The sequence below is a fragment of the Lutra lutra genome, chromosome 1, assembly GCF_902655055.1.
Source record: "Lutra lutra chromosome 1, mLutLut1.2, whole genome shotgun sequence".
Taxonomy (NCBI): Eukaryota; Metazoa; Chordata; class Mammalia; order Carnivora; family Mustelidae; genus Lutra; species Lutra lutra.
Genome location: NC_062278.1, coordinates 173,282,469 through 173,298,805, shown reverse-complemented (window position 1 = coordinate 173,298,805; position 16,337 = coordinate 173,282,469). Strand labels below are relative to the sequence as shown.

At 39.2% G+C, this 16,337-nt stretch overlaps 1 protein-coding gene across 2 annotated transcripts in view; it reads left to right on the top strand.

Annotated features, from left to right (window-relative positions):
• GRM7 (glutamate metabotropic receptor 7) overlaps nt 1-3,962 on the top strand; it is a 945,741-nt gene extending 941,779 nt beyond the window's left edge. For both annotated transcript variants that reach the window (XM_047746126.1, XM_047746115.1), the window contains one exon: nt 2,759-3,962. In XM_047746126.1, the coding sequence (XP_047602082.1) occupies nt 2,759-2,808 (50 nt within the window). In that variant the 3' untranslated portion in view covers nt 2,809-3,962. The remainder of the gene's footprint in view (nt 1-2,758) is intronic.
• Nucleotides 3,963-16,337: the final 12,375 nt, after the last annotated feature.

Genomic DNA, 16,337 nt, shown 5'->3' with positions numbered 1-16,337 from the left:
CTAAGCAATTTTCTTTTCTAGGCCATAAACTGCATTGGTATTCAAATAAATGGAATTATCAGACACCACTGGTACTTATCTTATTTACTCATAGGGCCAGAACATTTTAAAAATAAACATTATAAAACATTGGGTATTTCTCTGAAAAGCACATAAATCACCATTTCAGGACCTACACAACTCCATTAGCATTTTGCTGCAAAGTTCCCCAGCTATTCTGCCAAGATGGCATGAATTGAATTAATAATTTGTATAGAGTTTTGTAATTTAGAAATACCTTTACCCATTATGTTGCCAAATGAGAAACTGAAATATTTCATACATGTGTGCCATTAACAGGCAACAAGGTAACAATTATTCTAACCATTTCTATAAAGGCTCAGAGAAGTTCAATGTCAAGTGACTGGTCAAGTCACACTTCAAATAAGTGGACAGAGCTAAATCAGAACCTGGGTCAGGTGAGTCCAGCTGCAACATGGTCTTCCTACTGTGATCTGGAGAGCAACCTGTAGATTCAAACATTAGCCCCATTTTGGAACGCTGGTCCCTCTGAGACTCAAACCCGTCCTGTGTAAGGCAGGGATTATAACAGCATTCACCTCAAGGCTTACATACACAAGAAGATAATCCATGCTAAGCATCAGTGAATTTCCATTACTATTATTATCATTTTGAAGTTTTTACAACATAAGCTCATCTTCATGATGGTTTAATGCAAAACAATGCTCAGCTTTACAATTTAAGGACAATATTTTCTAACTTCCTTATTCTTTTGGTGAAGACTTTTCTGGAGAAATTGGTGTTTTCGAGTAACCTGTTTGAGGAATTTCAAATATGTTTTGCTTTTTTCACTAGACAGTTATGCTTATATGGATAACAATCGCACAATAATTACATGATAGTGGTAAACTCAGATATTTAGGTCATTAAACCTCTGGGTTTTTTCTTTGATCCCCCCTTTTTGCTGAGAAAAATTATTATATTACCATTTGACAAGACAGGCTGTAATTATTTCTAACAACTATCTACTGGAGTTTTTTAGCTATGACACTATAAATAGACTTCGTAGTAAAGAAAACATTTTTAGAAAGTTTTTCTCCTTATACTCAAACCAAGCATATCAGTGAAGACAGTGAAGGCTCTGTTAACAGTGGGGCATTACTGACACCATGTATTTATCAAGGACAATGCAGCATGACCCAGCTCATGACTAGATTTTCCAGAGGACCTCTGTGTTTCTTTAACCTAGTTCTAGTTAATAAATGCAATGTGATTTAATAGAGAAATGAGTTGGAATCTTCTAATCTGAATTTACCAGGAGGAGAGTCTGAATTTTTAATCCAGGAAATAAAATCTGTCTTTATGTATGGTGTACACATGCGTATATGTATCTGTAATATACTAGCTTCATTACCTACTCAAAGTTCAGCTACAAACTCTTAGTATGTTACTGTGGCTTCTCCGTCTCCTGAATTCCCATATGAATCCCTACTTAAGAGGTGTGGAAGAATTCTTGTTACTTGTTTATAGTAAATGAACAATACTACTTAGAATAGAAAACAGTAAATAAAATAAGCCATCAGTAAATGCCACTTAACAGTTACTTTGTGTCCAACAGAAGCTGATGCAAAACTACGAAGATTTAGTGAATTAAGAACACGTCACATTGGGGCGCCTGGGTGGCTCAGTGGGTTAAGCCACTGCCTTCAGCTCAGGTCATGATCTCAGGGTCCTGGGATCGAGCCCCACATCGGGGCTCTCTACTCAGCCGGGAGCCTGCTTTCCCCTCTCTCTCTGCCTGCCTCTCTGCCTACTTGTGATCTCTCTCTCTGTCACATAAAAAAATAAAAAAATTAAATTAAAAAAAAATAATCATGTCTAAAAAAAAAAGAACATGTCACATCACAATAGTTGTATTACTTGGTATTGAGAGCTAGAGTGTAATACTTCAGAATCTTGGTGTCATTTCCAACATGAGGACAGGAAGGGGTCTGATTTGCTCATCATCTGCTCGTCAGTGCCCATGTCTGGCATATGGTAGGCAACTGATGAGTATCTACTGAATGAATGAATGAATGAGTGAATGAATGAGTAGAGCTGAATTCTAGAATCACTGTACCAAATAGAAAAGTAATTGATTATTTAAAGAAAACAAAAAAGGTATGCATGGTAAGATTTAAGTGAGCCTCAAACTTTGATGGAAGTCATTCCATAAATTACCATTTATAACTTATTTATAACTTACTGATGATAACTCTGTGCAAGTCGGTCACCAGTAATTTGATGGTGTGAATCAGAACTGAAGAAGGCACTGGTTGACCTAATCTGTAGTCAACTGAAATCAGTCGCCGTGACCCTGGACAGAACTGTCCCACGCAATGGCCATTTATTATGAGAAGGTTTGGGAGAAGATCACACAACAAAATACACTGCAACGTGGGTGGGCCCTTTCAGCTTAGGGTCAGCTGATTAGAAAGCACAACATCCACTAATTAATTTACTAACCATTATTAACCTTAAAGAGGGAGGTTGGAGACATCTCAGAATAGAGAGCACAGATGGTTTGAGAATTGCTGGGCACTGCAGATGTTAGTAGACAAAACCTTAGAAAGCATCATAGGAATCCAGAGTGATGTGTGTTCCTCAGTGGGGCATGGTTCCATCTTGACATTGCACCCAAGTCATCCCAGATCTAAGCCTGTTACTACCTTTGCAAATAAGATCATTGCTACAACTAACTCTTACATTTTTTTTCCAGGCCCTGCTGCAAAAAAGAAGTATGTCAGTTATAATAACCTGGTTATCTAACCTGTTTCATTCCATGGAACCATGGAGGAGGAAGACCCTCAGTTATTTTGTCACCCAACCTGGCATAGGACTCTTTTGGTCCTGCCCGCTGCCTATCACTGGAGGAGCATCCCCAGCCAGGAGACCAATGTTAGAGGATCCAAGTGTCCTACACAGCTGCTTTATGAAATATTCTTACTTTATCTTGGCTTAATAAGTCACTGGTATCAGCACTGCCAACTCGGCTGCAATTTTGGACCTTCCCTGCCACAGGGAGTGTTGAGACTCAAGTCCCACCCAGACTCTTTAGGATGAACCACCGAGAGCCACAGTGAACATTCTGGGGCTGACCTGTCTTTCTACGTATGTACTTCCAGACTGCAAGGTTTTGAAATTTTCTGTACAGTTTGTGAGGACTTTTGCACTTTGCCATCTGATGTTGTACCTCGGTTCACTGTTTGTTTTCGAATGCCTTGTTTCCATAGAGCCCTATTCTCTCAGACGGCAGAATATGTGGAAAAATTTTGCAACAAGTTAAATGTTAAAAAGATCTCGGCAGACAAAAAAAAAAAAAAAGGAAAGAAAGAAAATTAAAACCATGTATGTAATGGCTGTATAATTATGATTATAATACCACTGCAAATCATGTTTTTTTTTTTTTTTTTTTAAGACAAAAAAGATATTTAAAGACCAAAAACTGTGCTGAGAAAGTATGCCCCACCTATCTTTGGTATGAGGATAGGTCCCATGAAAGGAAGGTGTTGGCTGAACTGAATAGAGGTCTTGCTCTTTGGAATGCATGCCAGTAATGTATTTTACAGTACATGTTAATAATTTATGTTCAATATTCGTATTTGTGTTCTCTTTTGTTATTTTAATTAAGGTATATGGATATTTTGCAATAATTTTAATAATGATTAAGCTATTTGAAGAAAAGAATACAGATTTTTCATGTCTTGAGGTTTTGTTCATGCCCCTCTATGACTGACCAGTGTGATAAGGACTTTAAAAAAAAGCATGTATGTTTTTTACTGTTTGTAATAAGTACTTTCGTTAATCTTGCTGCTTATGTGCCAATTTAGTGGAAAACACCCTTGCTGAAAAATTCCCCCTTTCCATTCTCTTTCAATTCTGTGATATTGTCCAAGAATGTACCAATAAAATACTTTGGTTAACTTTTTTATTTCCTGAAATAAATATTTTTAGTTGTTTATCCCCTTTTAGTTATAGCTTATTTTATGAAGTCTTAAGTCAGGGAATACTGAAAACAACCAAACTTGTTAAAGAAACAAGCCTTAGCTCACAAGTGAAGTTATATCTGAAATTAAAATGATAAACCTATAGGGGCTCAATGCTCTCATTAAAAAGGAATATCACAAAGCCCATGCATTTTGTTTCCTTAAAATCAAAGACCAGACAGCCTTCAGACACTGACTCAGCAAGTTACCCATCAAAAATAACCAAAGTGTGCCTAACTGAACCTAACAATAAAAATTAACAATAAATGGGGGGAGGGGGGTTGGGAGAGGGGGGTGGGGTTATGGATATTGGGGAGGGTATGTGCTATGGTGAGTGCTGTGAAGTGTGTAAACCTGGCGATTCGCAGACCTGTACCCCTGGGGATAAAAATATATGTTTATAAAGCTGTAAAAAAAAAAAAAAAAAAAAAGAAAGGATGAATACCCAAGTTTTGTAGCAACATGGACGGGACTGGAAGAGATTATGCTGAGTGAAATAAGTCAAGCAGAGAGAGTCAATTATCATATGGTTTCACTTATTTGTGGAGCATAACAAATAGCATGGAGGACAAGGGGAGATGGAGAGGAGAAGTGAGTTGAGGGAAATTGGAAGGGGAGGTGAACCATGAGAGACTATGGACTCTGAAAAACGATCTGAGAATTTTGAAGGGGTGGGGGTGGGAGGTTGGGGGCACCAGGTGGTGGGTATTGTAGAGGGCACGGATTGCATGGAGCACTGGGTGTGGTGCAAAAATAATGAATACTGTTATGCTGAAAAAATAAAAAATTTAAAAAAAAATTAAAAATAAAATAAAAATAAAAAACTGCAGAAATGAAAAAAAGTGTCAAAGGGAAGAGGAAAAAAAAGGAATATTAGCTTCAATAAACAATCTGGGGGCAAATGAGTGAAAAGATAAATATCTCTATGAAACTTAATCAAAGGATCTAAGTAAAGATTACTACAACAATACATTTGTCTATACGTCCAAACAAATACAGTGGCCATGTTGACAGCAAGATTAAGATTTGGGGTTCCCCAAACTCATATGTAAGGAACACCCTCATGGATAAACTCACACTCATTTGGGTGTCATGAGCACAAAAGAGTATCAATTTGCAGAGGGTGACTCCGATCTTCAGCACAAGGGAAGGACCCCAAAATCCATTTCAATGGATTTAAATGGCCCATTGTGGATCAACTTGTGACTGATTTTCTACTGTGTCTAGAATCCACCAAACTCTTGCTGTTCTCTTGGCCCAGGAAATCTGTATACATAGCTAGAAATCTTATTTCAGTATCACCCTGAGAAAAATTAAAGTATCTCCGACCTTTTCCAATCCCTTAAATACCCTTCAAACAACAGGTCAATGAGATAAAAAGCTAATTACAGCAGACATGAGTTTTGGATTATAAACACTTTCAAGTAGTAGAGCCAAACAACTGTGCATGCGACCTGGCTCTCCTTCTGCTAGCTATCCTGGGGGAAAGTTACAGACACATTCTGAATCCTCCATTTTCTCCACTGGAAAACAGATTAATACTGTGGTGTATCTCATAGACTTAGGAGGATTAAGAGAGAAAAAAAAAATTCACGCCAAGGGCTTAGAACACTGCCTAGCCCTGGTTAACCAGCCACCTGTGTTAGCCAGCATCCGTACCACCACGGTTGTTATAGCTTGTCTTAAAAATCAGATGGAGGGCACAGTGCTTTCTCCTTCCAGACATGCAAACGCAATCTGTAAAAGAGTGCATGGGTAAGCCAGGCTGACTTCTGGCCACGTAGGAGAAAAACCATTTATTTCACCAAGAAATCACGTAACAGCCTTTCCCAATGATTCTGATGTATGAGCAAGAGTGCAGGTGAAATAACAAAAGCAATGCCACCGAGGAGTGGAAAGAGCTACTGCCAAGGACCTTTACTCTGCCCCTGGATCCTCGGGGTAGAATTGAGATTAACAGTGATCAAGACAACGTCAAGGATAAAAGTTAAACCAACAGCACTATAAAGGAATATATGTATATGTGTTATATACATTATATATGTATATGTACATTTAATACATATCGTTTCCTTTATATGCATCATATACCTTATGTACATCATGTGCATTACAGTATATGCTTTATATACTTTACAATCCTCCAAAGGCAGTTCTAATCATCTTCCATAACCTCCCTTCCCAACAGGGCAGCTGAGTTGAAGTGCATCTATAGCCCTAGGACAGATGTGATAGAAAATGGACCAATAGCAGGCAGCAGAACGAATGTCCCTCCAGGTCTCCCTGCTCTTCCTCAAATATACTGAGCATAGGTAATGCCTATTCTCTTGCCTAGCACTAACTCCCCTCACGAAGCCACATGACCCCACTGCCTCAGTATTTCCAGTTTCTTAAACATCATCACATCAGAGGTCTTTTCGGAGCTCATCTAACGGAGCAGCCTGCCTCCTCCCCCCATCCCAGAGAATCCACTCACTTGCTTTATTTATCTGTTTCTTCATCTTTGTTGGTCCCTTTCAGCAATAAGGACTAGGAGAAAAGCTATACTGTCTGTTTTGTTCCTACTACTAGCCCAGCACTGAGAGCAAGGTCTGACAAGGAGCAGGCATTCCATAAATATTTCTAAAGCAGTCAGCGAAAGGAAGAATGGAAGGATGAAGTTAAAGAACAGGAGCACAGGGAGGGAGGGCTGGAAGAGTCTGTGGAAAGAGGGGCTGGAGCTGGGTCTCTGAGGGCAGGGAAGACCCGGGTTATCCAGAGGAAGCTACAGGTGAGACCTGACCTTTGTACTCTCTGCCTTTGTGGTAAAGGAGAGAACAACGCCTCCCCTGCAGTCCTTCTTTTCATCAGAATGGGAACCAGTCTTGGGAAGTGGGAAGCCAACACAGATGGCTGGATAAGCTACATCAGAAACACTTCCATCTGAAGGAAGGAAGAGACAAGATAGCAAGCAGGTACTCGATTCAGAATCACAATTCCTATGTCGAGGACAAATCAGCTATGGAATCCTAGGCAATCCACACGCTCCCAGGGCCCTTCATGTCCTCATTTTATAACATCAACAGGACAGAGATTCAGGTCTTTCCATCCATCAGGCCCCTATATATGAACTTGCTCCAAATGTTAACTTCACAATCGAAATGTGCTAACCTCGTCTGAACACAAAAACTTACAACAGTGTTAGAGGTGGGGTGGCTGGGGTCCAAGTGGGGAAGAAGCGCCCCTTCTTTGCTGTCACTGTGATTCATGCCGAAGGTACCTGGTACCACTCTTGGTCACCACTTCACACAGACAAAAACAATCAGGCTCCAATGAACTCAAGTCCCTCAACCCCTCCTCCAGTTGCTGCTGCTGTACTATTTCTCATTTGACGTTTTTCTTCTATAAATTATCCTTTTGTAAAATTTGCTTTATCATGCCCTCAGTTGAGCATCTGTTTAGATCCTGATATTTGTATTGGTTCCCTACCCTTCCAATCATCATAGTAGTGATCAATGCTGCTTTATTAACTCTCAGCCAAGGTAGTGATAATATTCTGGAAAATGATAGGGCCCAGAGTAGGGCGTTAGAGGTTTCCACCAGAGACCCATGACAAGGCTGACTTTGGTGCATTAATCAGCATTAGGTCAACAGAAGTATGGTTACTGCTCTAATTAGAAACCCCCCAGGGGGCGCCTGGGTGGCTCAGTGGATTAAAGCCTCTGCCTTTGGTTCAGGTCATGATCCCGGGGATCAAGCCCTGCATCAGTCTCTCTGCTCAGCAGGGAGCATCTTTCCTCCTCCTCCTTCCTTCCTCTGGCTGCCTTTCTGCCTACTTGTGATCTCTGTCGGTCAAATAAATAAATAAAATCTTAAAAAGAAAGAAAGAAAGAAAGAAAGAAACCCCCCAAAACTGTACGAATGATTGTCCTGTGTTATTTTCTTTTGGCTAATAAAAAATAAGAAGAAAAAATAAGAAGAAATAAAAAATAAGAAGAAAAATCAGAGCCAAGGACATTTGTCATGGCTTGTAAGTAACAACACACTGCATCCACACTATTTCTGACTGTCACAAAACCTAAGAGACCAACACTACTATGACTCCATGAACCCTGAGTGGCTTTTGGGCTTTCTTTGTTTCTTTATTAATAAATAAGACTTTGCCTTGATCATCTTCCCTGCAATCCTGCCATGGAATCAAATCAAGTTCAGAAGTTATTCCCAAGGTCTTCCCCATCAGAAGTTTTGGCTGTGGTGTACCACCTCCAGACTCCGGACACACTCCCCAGGACTCCTCAAGGGGAGAGGGGAGGACAGGGCATGCCTTGGAAACTACAGCACAATCCGAATATCTTTACTCTCCCAAACTCAACACCATGGCCTGGGATCACACAACGGTTACTGACCCTGGTTTTGTCCTACTGTGTTTATTTTATTGGCTAACAAATAACCCAAGTATTGTCAAAAGAGTTGTATGGGCAATTCAAGCACCTAAGGCTTACAGAATTCCTGTTTCTCTCATTCACATGGCATTCCTGACATCTGCCTTTCTTTGACTCCAAACCTTTACTTTGTGTCTCAAGTGTCAATGTGTTAATCCTGGCTTTTTGGGTCATTTTTTCCCCTTTCTTTAAAAGAAATTAGTAAATCAATAAAGTGGAGGCAAGATACAAATCCTGATTTCTCTCCTTTAACACTTTTATGTTATACAATTGCTTCCCAAACTTTAATGTGCCTATCAATCAGTCACCTGGGATCTAGTTAAAAATGTAGATTCTCTTTCAGCAGGAAGGGCCCAAGTTTCTGCATTTCTAATAAACTCCTTGGGGATACGATGGCACTGCTGGTACCTGAATTGGAGTTAGGTTCTTGACCCCGATTGTACATTCAATTCACTAAGAGATTTTAAAATACACACATGGCCAGAACCCACCACAGAGAGTCCATTTTAATTGCTCTGGGGTAAAGCTTGGGGACTTTTTTTTTTTTTTTTTCTTTTTCCTCTTGTAGCTTCCCATGTGTAGGGTGGAGGATTACTGTTCTAATCTAGTGTGTCTTGAGATTTAGTGAGCATCGGAATTCCCTGGAAGGTTTACTGAAACACAAAATGCTAAGTCGTTCCCTCCTCTACAAATTTAACACAGTAGTCCAGGGTGAGAGCTGCTAATTGACATTTCTAACACTCTTCCAAGTGATGCTAATGCTGCTGGTCCAAGGACCATACTTTGAAAACCAATGGTCAAATCTAAGGGACTGTAGGACTTTTCTCATGTTCTGGTTTTGAACAGACAAAAGGCTAAAACAAAGCAAAAAATATTTTTATCAGCTCTAACTCATTCTGCACCCTTGCATGCATTCTGAATTTTAGGCTTTAAATACTACTCTTAGAGGTCACTATTTTGTGGTGGTCTGCATTTGCCCACCTTCCAGCTTTTGCATAAATTGGCTGAAAACCAACTCAATGAACAGTTTACTAACCCACCCACATTTGTCTCTTGAAACCATTTTTCTCTCCTTTCCTGTGATCCTGACCAGAGATTTAGAATTCTGAGTGTCTTCTCCTGTTCTTAGGTCTGTCATCTTCCAAGTTCTGATCTTGGGTTCATTACTATATTTTGACATTTGGCAGTCTGTCTGTCCAAAGCCTCATCTATCCAACTGGCTCTGTATGAGCAGGCTGCTACCCCCCAGCTCATGAGCTCAAGTGATATTGGTGTGTTCCCCTGTTTTCTTCACCAGGTCTTCCCTGCTGATATGAATTTGGTTCATAAAAGAGATTCGGGGAAATTGGAAGGGGAGGTGAACAATGAGAGACTATGGACTGAAAAACAATCTGAAGGGTTTGAAGAGGTGGGGGGGTGGGAGGTTGGGGGAACCAGGTGGTGGGTATTAGAGAGGGCACGGATTGCATGGAGCACTGGGTGTGGTACAAAACAATGAATACTGTTATGCTGAAAATAAATTAAAAAAATGATTAAAAAAAGGAATAAAACAGAAGAGACAAAAATTAAAAAAAAAGAGAGAGAAAGAGATTCTTTTCTCTTCACTGTCCCTTGAGTGTTATAATGGGCAGTGGTTGACCATTCAATCAACCATTTGAGCACCTGCTATATACCAGACACTGCTCTAAATTCCTGGGGACACCACAGTAATAAGCCAAATCTCCTGTCCTCAAAAAGTATGCATTGCAGACGAGGCGTTCAACATTGTGCAGATGCTGCACTTCTGTCCAGAGGTGAGCTCTCTTAAACAGGACATACAACCAGATTCACCGTATAGCACTCCAACCCAAATCTATCTTCTCTCACGGCATTTTTTCTTTTCCCCCACTACTCTTTCTTTTGCTTAGAAAATGTGGACATGCTGACTCTTTATTTTGCTTGCTGTTACTTTGTGTTTTATGTTCCTCTGGGTTCCAAGAGGATATAGAGATCCAAGCAGGCAGATCCCCAGCTGTGTTTACACCTGGTTCCATAGTTGCAAAACTACATTTGCCTCTCAACTGCAGGGACCTATTCACTACAATAAAGGGAAATCCTAGGGAGAAATTATTCTAACTTTGAGTCAGCTAGCCAGGGAGCAGCATCCATTGTTAGAGTAACAATAAAATAAGTAAAATAAAAATAAGTAAAAATATATATATTTTTTTACCTTCTCCTATGAACAAATAGTTTCCCAGCCTGTTCTGCACCTGGCTATTAGGCTGGACAATGACAGAGTCCATCTTGGTGACTGTCTTCCTCCCAATGGACATTTACTTCTAGAGAAATTGGGTCAGACAAATCATACTGGCCCATGAGCCAAGGGGGACAGGGCTGCCCTTGATATCTGCCAGACATTGTGTGCATAGAGCTAGCATAGAGCTAAGTTCATCAGATACTTGGCATGTGCTCAGCACTGTGTTCAGCAACTCATAGTCACCTCATTTAACCTTAAATAGATCTCTGTGTGGGAGAAGTTGGCATTATATTCATGTTAATGTGTAGTAAAAGGAAAGAAAGAGTGGTAGAATAATTTCCCTAAAGTCACGCCATTGGTAAGTGGCATTTGAACCCATATCTCATTGACGCTGGAGCCAAAACTGTTAAATGATAAATTACAATGCCCAAAATATGCTTTCTTTTCACTCCAAAATAAGAAATACAATCACCATAAGCAAAATCAGTCCCTAACCAGAATGAAATAGGATTTGGACAGGGTAAGTGTGTGTATGAACAATACATAATAATTATAATAGGATAGACTATTAAACAGTTTTAAGAGTGATTCAGAAGAATGCTGTAGAAAAATGCTCTTAATGATTTTCAAGATGATTCTAACCACATAAATGCACATATACATGCCATGATAAAGCTTGAAGGAAAAATACAAAATAAGCTATGCAATTGTGAATTATTATTTTTTACTCTTAAATTTTTCAACCTTTTGTTTTCTTTGCAATGAGATATGGTAGATTTATAGGGAGAAAAGTTAGTTTGAAAATCATCCTATGGGTTTCTGCTAAGTTGGCAAAGTAGCACAGCATGATGCTGGCTCCCCACTTGAAATCATTTCTGGACATAACATAGAGCAGCTCTTCTGGACCCTGCATTTACACTAGAAACTCCTTGGGGGTTTTTGAAAAATACTGACCCACAGTCTCCACCCCAGACTAATTAAAACAAATTTTGGAGGGACACCTAGATACTGATGTATTTTTAACCCCGTCCCCCTACAGTGTGGTTTTGAGAGAAACACAGATGTTAGGGATTAGGACTTGCATGGATACTAGGAATGATGAACCGTCCCACCTGCCTCCCCCTGTCCCCAGCACACATGACCAAACTGAGAGCTCATACCCCCAACTGAGCAGAATGAGAGCCCAGAAATGGATCTTTTCCATAGAGATGAAAAAAGCATTATGTCTGTGAAAAAAACCTGGAACACTTGTTCATATTATACACAACATAATCAATCCAAAATAGATTTTAAGGATATAAGTGTCAGAAGTAAAAAAAAAAAAAAAAAAGGACTTTAAGAGAAAATACAGGGAAGTGTCTTTCTGACCTTGGCTGTAAGGAATGGTTTCTTAAGAACAGAGGGCTAACCACAGAAGAAATAATTAATGATTTTGATTATATTAAAATTCAGAATACTGTTCAACAAAAGATACTTTAAAGAAAGTGGAGGTAAAAAAAATAATCTGTAAGAAGATATTTAAAATGCATACACCAACAAAGGGTTCATATTAGAAATATGTATTAGGAATAAGTGTACATGTGCACACAATGTGAAATCCACATAAATGTAAATAAAAAGTCAAATGTATCCTGCAAGTAAGATAAAGACAGACAACTCACTTGTGGAAAGAACAGACATTTCACAGAAAAGGAAATCACATGACTGAGGAACAAAGAGAGAGATGCTCAATTTCATTAGTAATTAGAGACAAGCAAACTGAGATCACAGTGAGAACATTTGACACCCCACCCTATCTAACTGCAATGTCAGGAAAATGTGAGTAAAGGAGAGCTCATATATTGCTGATTTGAGTGTTAACTGCTACAACCACTTGGACAGACAATTTCTACTTCACAGTTGAATATCTATGTTCTTTATGGCCCATCAGCTCCACTGCCTCATAACAACTCAGAAAATATCTTTCTACGGGTACCCCAGGACCATGTAGAGGATGTTCATAGGAATCCTATCCACAATTACAAAACCCTGGAAATACTGCAGTGTCTACTGACAGAAAAATGGACAAAGAAATCACAGTACAGTCACACAATGGAATACTATGCAGCAAGAAAATCCATGAGACCACTTCAATCTATCTTAATAACACCATATTGAGTGAAAAAAAAATAAAAAAGGAAGCTCTACAGGATAATTTACAAAATTCAGGATCACAGTTACCTCTGGGGAAAATAGGAGAATGAGATAAGAAAGAAGGCCATAGAGAGAAGTGAATTATCAGTAATGGTGAGGTGTTAGCCTATGTATAGACTAGCAAGTAATTCATTATATTATTAATCATAAAGAAGAGTGTGCATGGATGAATAATGATGGTGTTTCATGCAGCAACAATGACAACTATCTCATGTGCTTTTATGGCTACACACAAATGTGCAAACAATCATCTCAACTAAGACCCCAATCTTCCTACTATATGTCTAGAAATGACCTGCTTAGTGTGCTGTTTAACTTACATGATGAGCCACGCTCCTCCAGTGACTCCAGAGTTAGCAAAGCTGCATCGTATAATCAGTAATCATTTACTCAGATCTGCAACTCTGTTAGATGGGTGGCTCTACTCCCATTTCAGGAAGACAAAACTCACGAGCAATAGAGCTAATTAAGTCAACTGCCCTAGTCTTACTTCCATCCTCGTGATCAAGAATCCATGAAGAGTCAAAGCTACAGCTTTTTCCTCCATGGAAGAGATAACACTGTGTTTCTTCCTAAGATTCAGACCTTGGTTTCATTAGCCTAATGTTCTGTGAGGTTCTCACTTAGAAACATGAATCCTGGGCTACTATCTGGTGATGACAAAAAGTTAAGATTCTCTTGGCTGCTGGGGTGGGGGACCTTATGTTCACAACATTTTATAGGAAATTCACACAATTTTATAGGAAAATAAAAGATTTAGAAACCATCCATTTTTATGGAATTTTCTCAGTTACAGAGATAAAAGTGGCCAAAGATTCTAGTTTTGCCTGAGATTTTGCTGGTTTTATCACATAAAGTCCAGCATCCCAGGAAACCCCCCAATCCCAGGAACATTGAGACTGTTGGTCCCACTAACCTGACTCACTGAATCATCTCATTCTGATATCATTGGCTTTCTGTTCATTCTCTCTTAAATGGAAGAAACTTAGAATACAGGTCAAAATAAAGCTTAAGGATTTCCTATCTAGATGAGTCTACGACTACCTCTCCAAAGGGAACATGGCAGAGCTGTGCATGAATCTTTCTCAGAGATTCCTTAATACTCCCCATGTTCCCATTCTCATCTTATTTTCTTCATCCAAAGGCTCTGATTTCACATTAAGAATGACTTGTATGACCCACTGGCATAAATGTACACTTATTTTGAACAAAAGCTTCCAGACCAAAGCTTCTGACATTGTAAGAATTAGAATATAAATATTACTGAATGGTACAATTGCACACAGTTTATTTCCTCAGTGTCTTTGGGGAGAAACTTGAAGTGAAAAACAAAGGCTAGGTCAGCAAGAATTCCCCTAAATTGTCATATCAGGAAAGGAGTGTCACATTTCTGCTCAGTTCATGAGCAATGTAGGGGGAACAGTTTAAACATTAATTTGCTCCCCTGTTTTTTTTTTTTTTTTTTTACATTTTATCAGATCAACTACACTAACAAAAGTAATCAACATCCACAAAGCCCTGACAGTGGAGGTGAACTTGGTTTACAACAGATCCACCGGCTCCAGTAAGATTATATATTTTTTTATCTCTATTTTGGTCACAAATTGTCCCTTGTGATAGTGTTTTCAGAGGAAAAAAAAATGCATGTGGTATATCTTAAAGAAGATCAACTGTAAGAAGGAATGTGTGATAACAAGCCCTCAACCACCACCATCTAATACTGTATAGTTGATTTCTCAAAAATACTAGTTCTCAGACTTTCATGAGAAAGCTAAAGCCTTGTTGGTGGGCGCACTCTAGCATCTCTCATTTAAAAGCACTAAAATGGAATCAAAGAATCTGCATTTCCACCCAGTTCTCATTCTTGATCATGATCACAACAGACCATACTTTAAGAACTATGCTCAGAAGGCCCCTGGACCAAAGATGGAGTAAGAATGTGGGGAAGCAATGTTCTTCAGCAAGCCAGCAGTCTCACATCTAGACACATCCAAGTCTGTATCTCTGGAGGGACACTGGTAGAGCTGCACATAATTCCCTCTCAAAGATTCCTTAAAAGTTATTAATGCAGAATTTTACTTAACTATTGTAAGTCACACGTAAAGGATCTCAGATCCCAGTGGTATCAGAGTTGTGTGATGTGGCAAATACAACAAAATGAAAATCATTGAATTTAAATAATATAGCTCATGTGATAATTCTTCCAAACATGTATGCATCAAAATGTTACACTGAATTTTTAAAAATACAATTTCTAATTTTTTACTCACCTTTGGGATTATACGGAAACTCCTTAATTTTTAATACACTGTAATTTTCCCCAGTACTTTAAGGGGTTACATAAAGTAAATAATATAGGTCTGATGTGCAAAAATGTTTAACATTTTAAACATTTTTAAACTAAAATTTTTATTTACTTAGGGTATTGGTTTATCAGTGGGTTCAAGTACATGTCAGTATGGAAGTAGGATGTGTTGGGAGAAGTGGGTGAGGAGCTGTGTCACTGAAGTAGATCCACATGACAGAAGAAGAATCTGGGGCAAAAAATTTAAAAATTCAACAAACACAGAACTACCATATGGGGACTTATTTTTCTTAAGAAACAAAGTCTGAAGGCAGACAGTTGTGGCTTCTTGTAGTTGATCAAGGATGATATCAAGAACCTGAGTTCTTTGTCTTCTCCTACATTGCCCCCCAAACTTGATGTATGACTTTCATCCTCACATTAACAAAATGGCTGCTGTACCTCCAGGCATTACCTCCACACATTAAGCAGTAAAAACCAAAAAGCTACAGTCCTCTTCCTGAGGCTTTGTCTTTTTATTCAGGAACAGAAACCCTTCTCCAAAGTTCTTATAGTTTTTTGGCCAGAAACTTGTGACTTGGCCTCCTCTGAAAAGCAGCCTTTTCAACATGCTGAGTAGAGAATAGGAGTAATTTACTGGGGAGGTATCCTGGCTGAGAAAACAGTATCTCTCAAACTAATGTCCTAGGAGATGTCATATAAACTCTTTCTACTTCTAGCACTTTCTTTCCAAATAGTGTCAACTGTTTAGGACACAAAATCACTACTACGACTAAGAAAGTTCTAAGAGACCTGTCCATGACGTTAAATTCTGAAAAACCTGTCCCAAGTGTTCCAAGTAAGGGTAAAGAAAGGCCCATGTACAGATTCTGGAGGAGATCACCTGGTTGAGTACTCCACAAATCTGTCTCTGGAAGCCTACTTAAATGTGCACCACCCTGAGGGGTGGTTAACTAAAACTCAGCCCAGCAAACATCAAGGCTGGCAAGGGCCACTTTGAACCATTTTGCATAGATCATTAGGCTGCTGCAGAAGCCTGTTTGCTCTCTGGGTAGCAGCAACTGTCCCCACATTCACTCCCATTCTGGATTGTATTTTAAGGCAAATTATCTATTCAGCCTCTGTTGCTAGCACATGAGGAATCATAATGAGACACT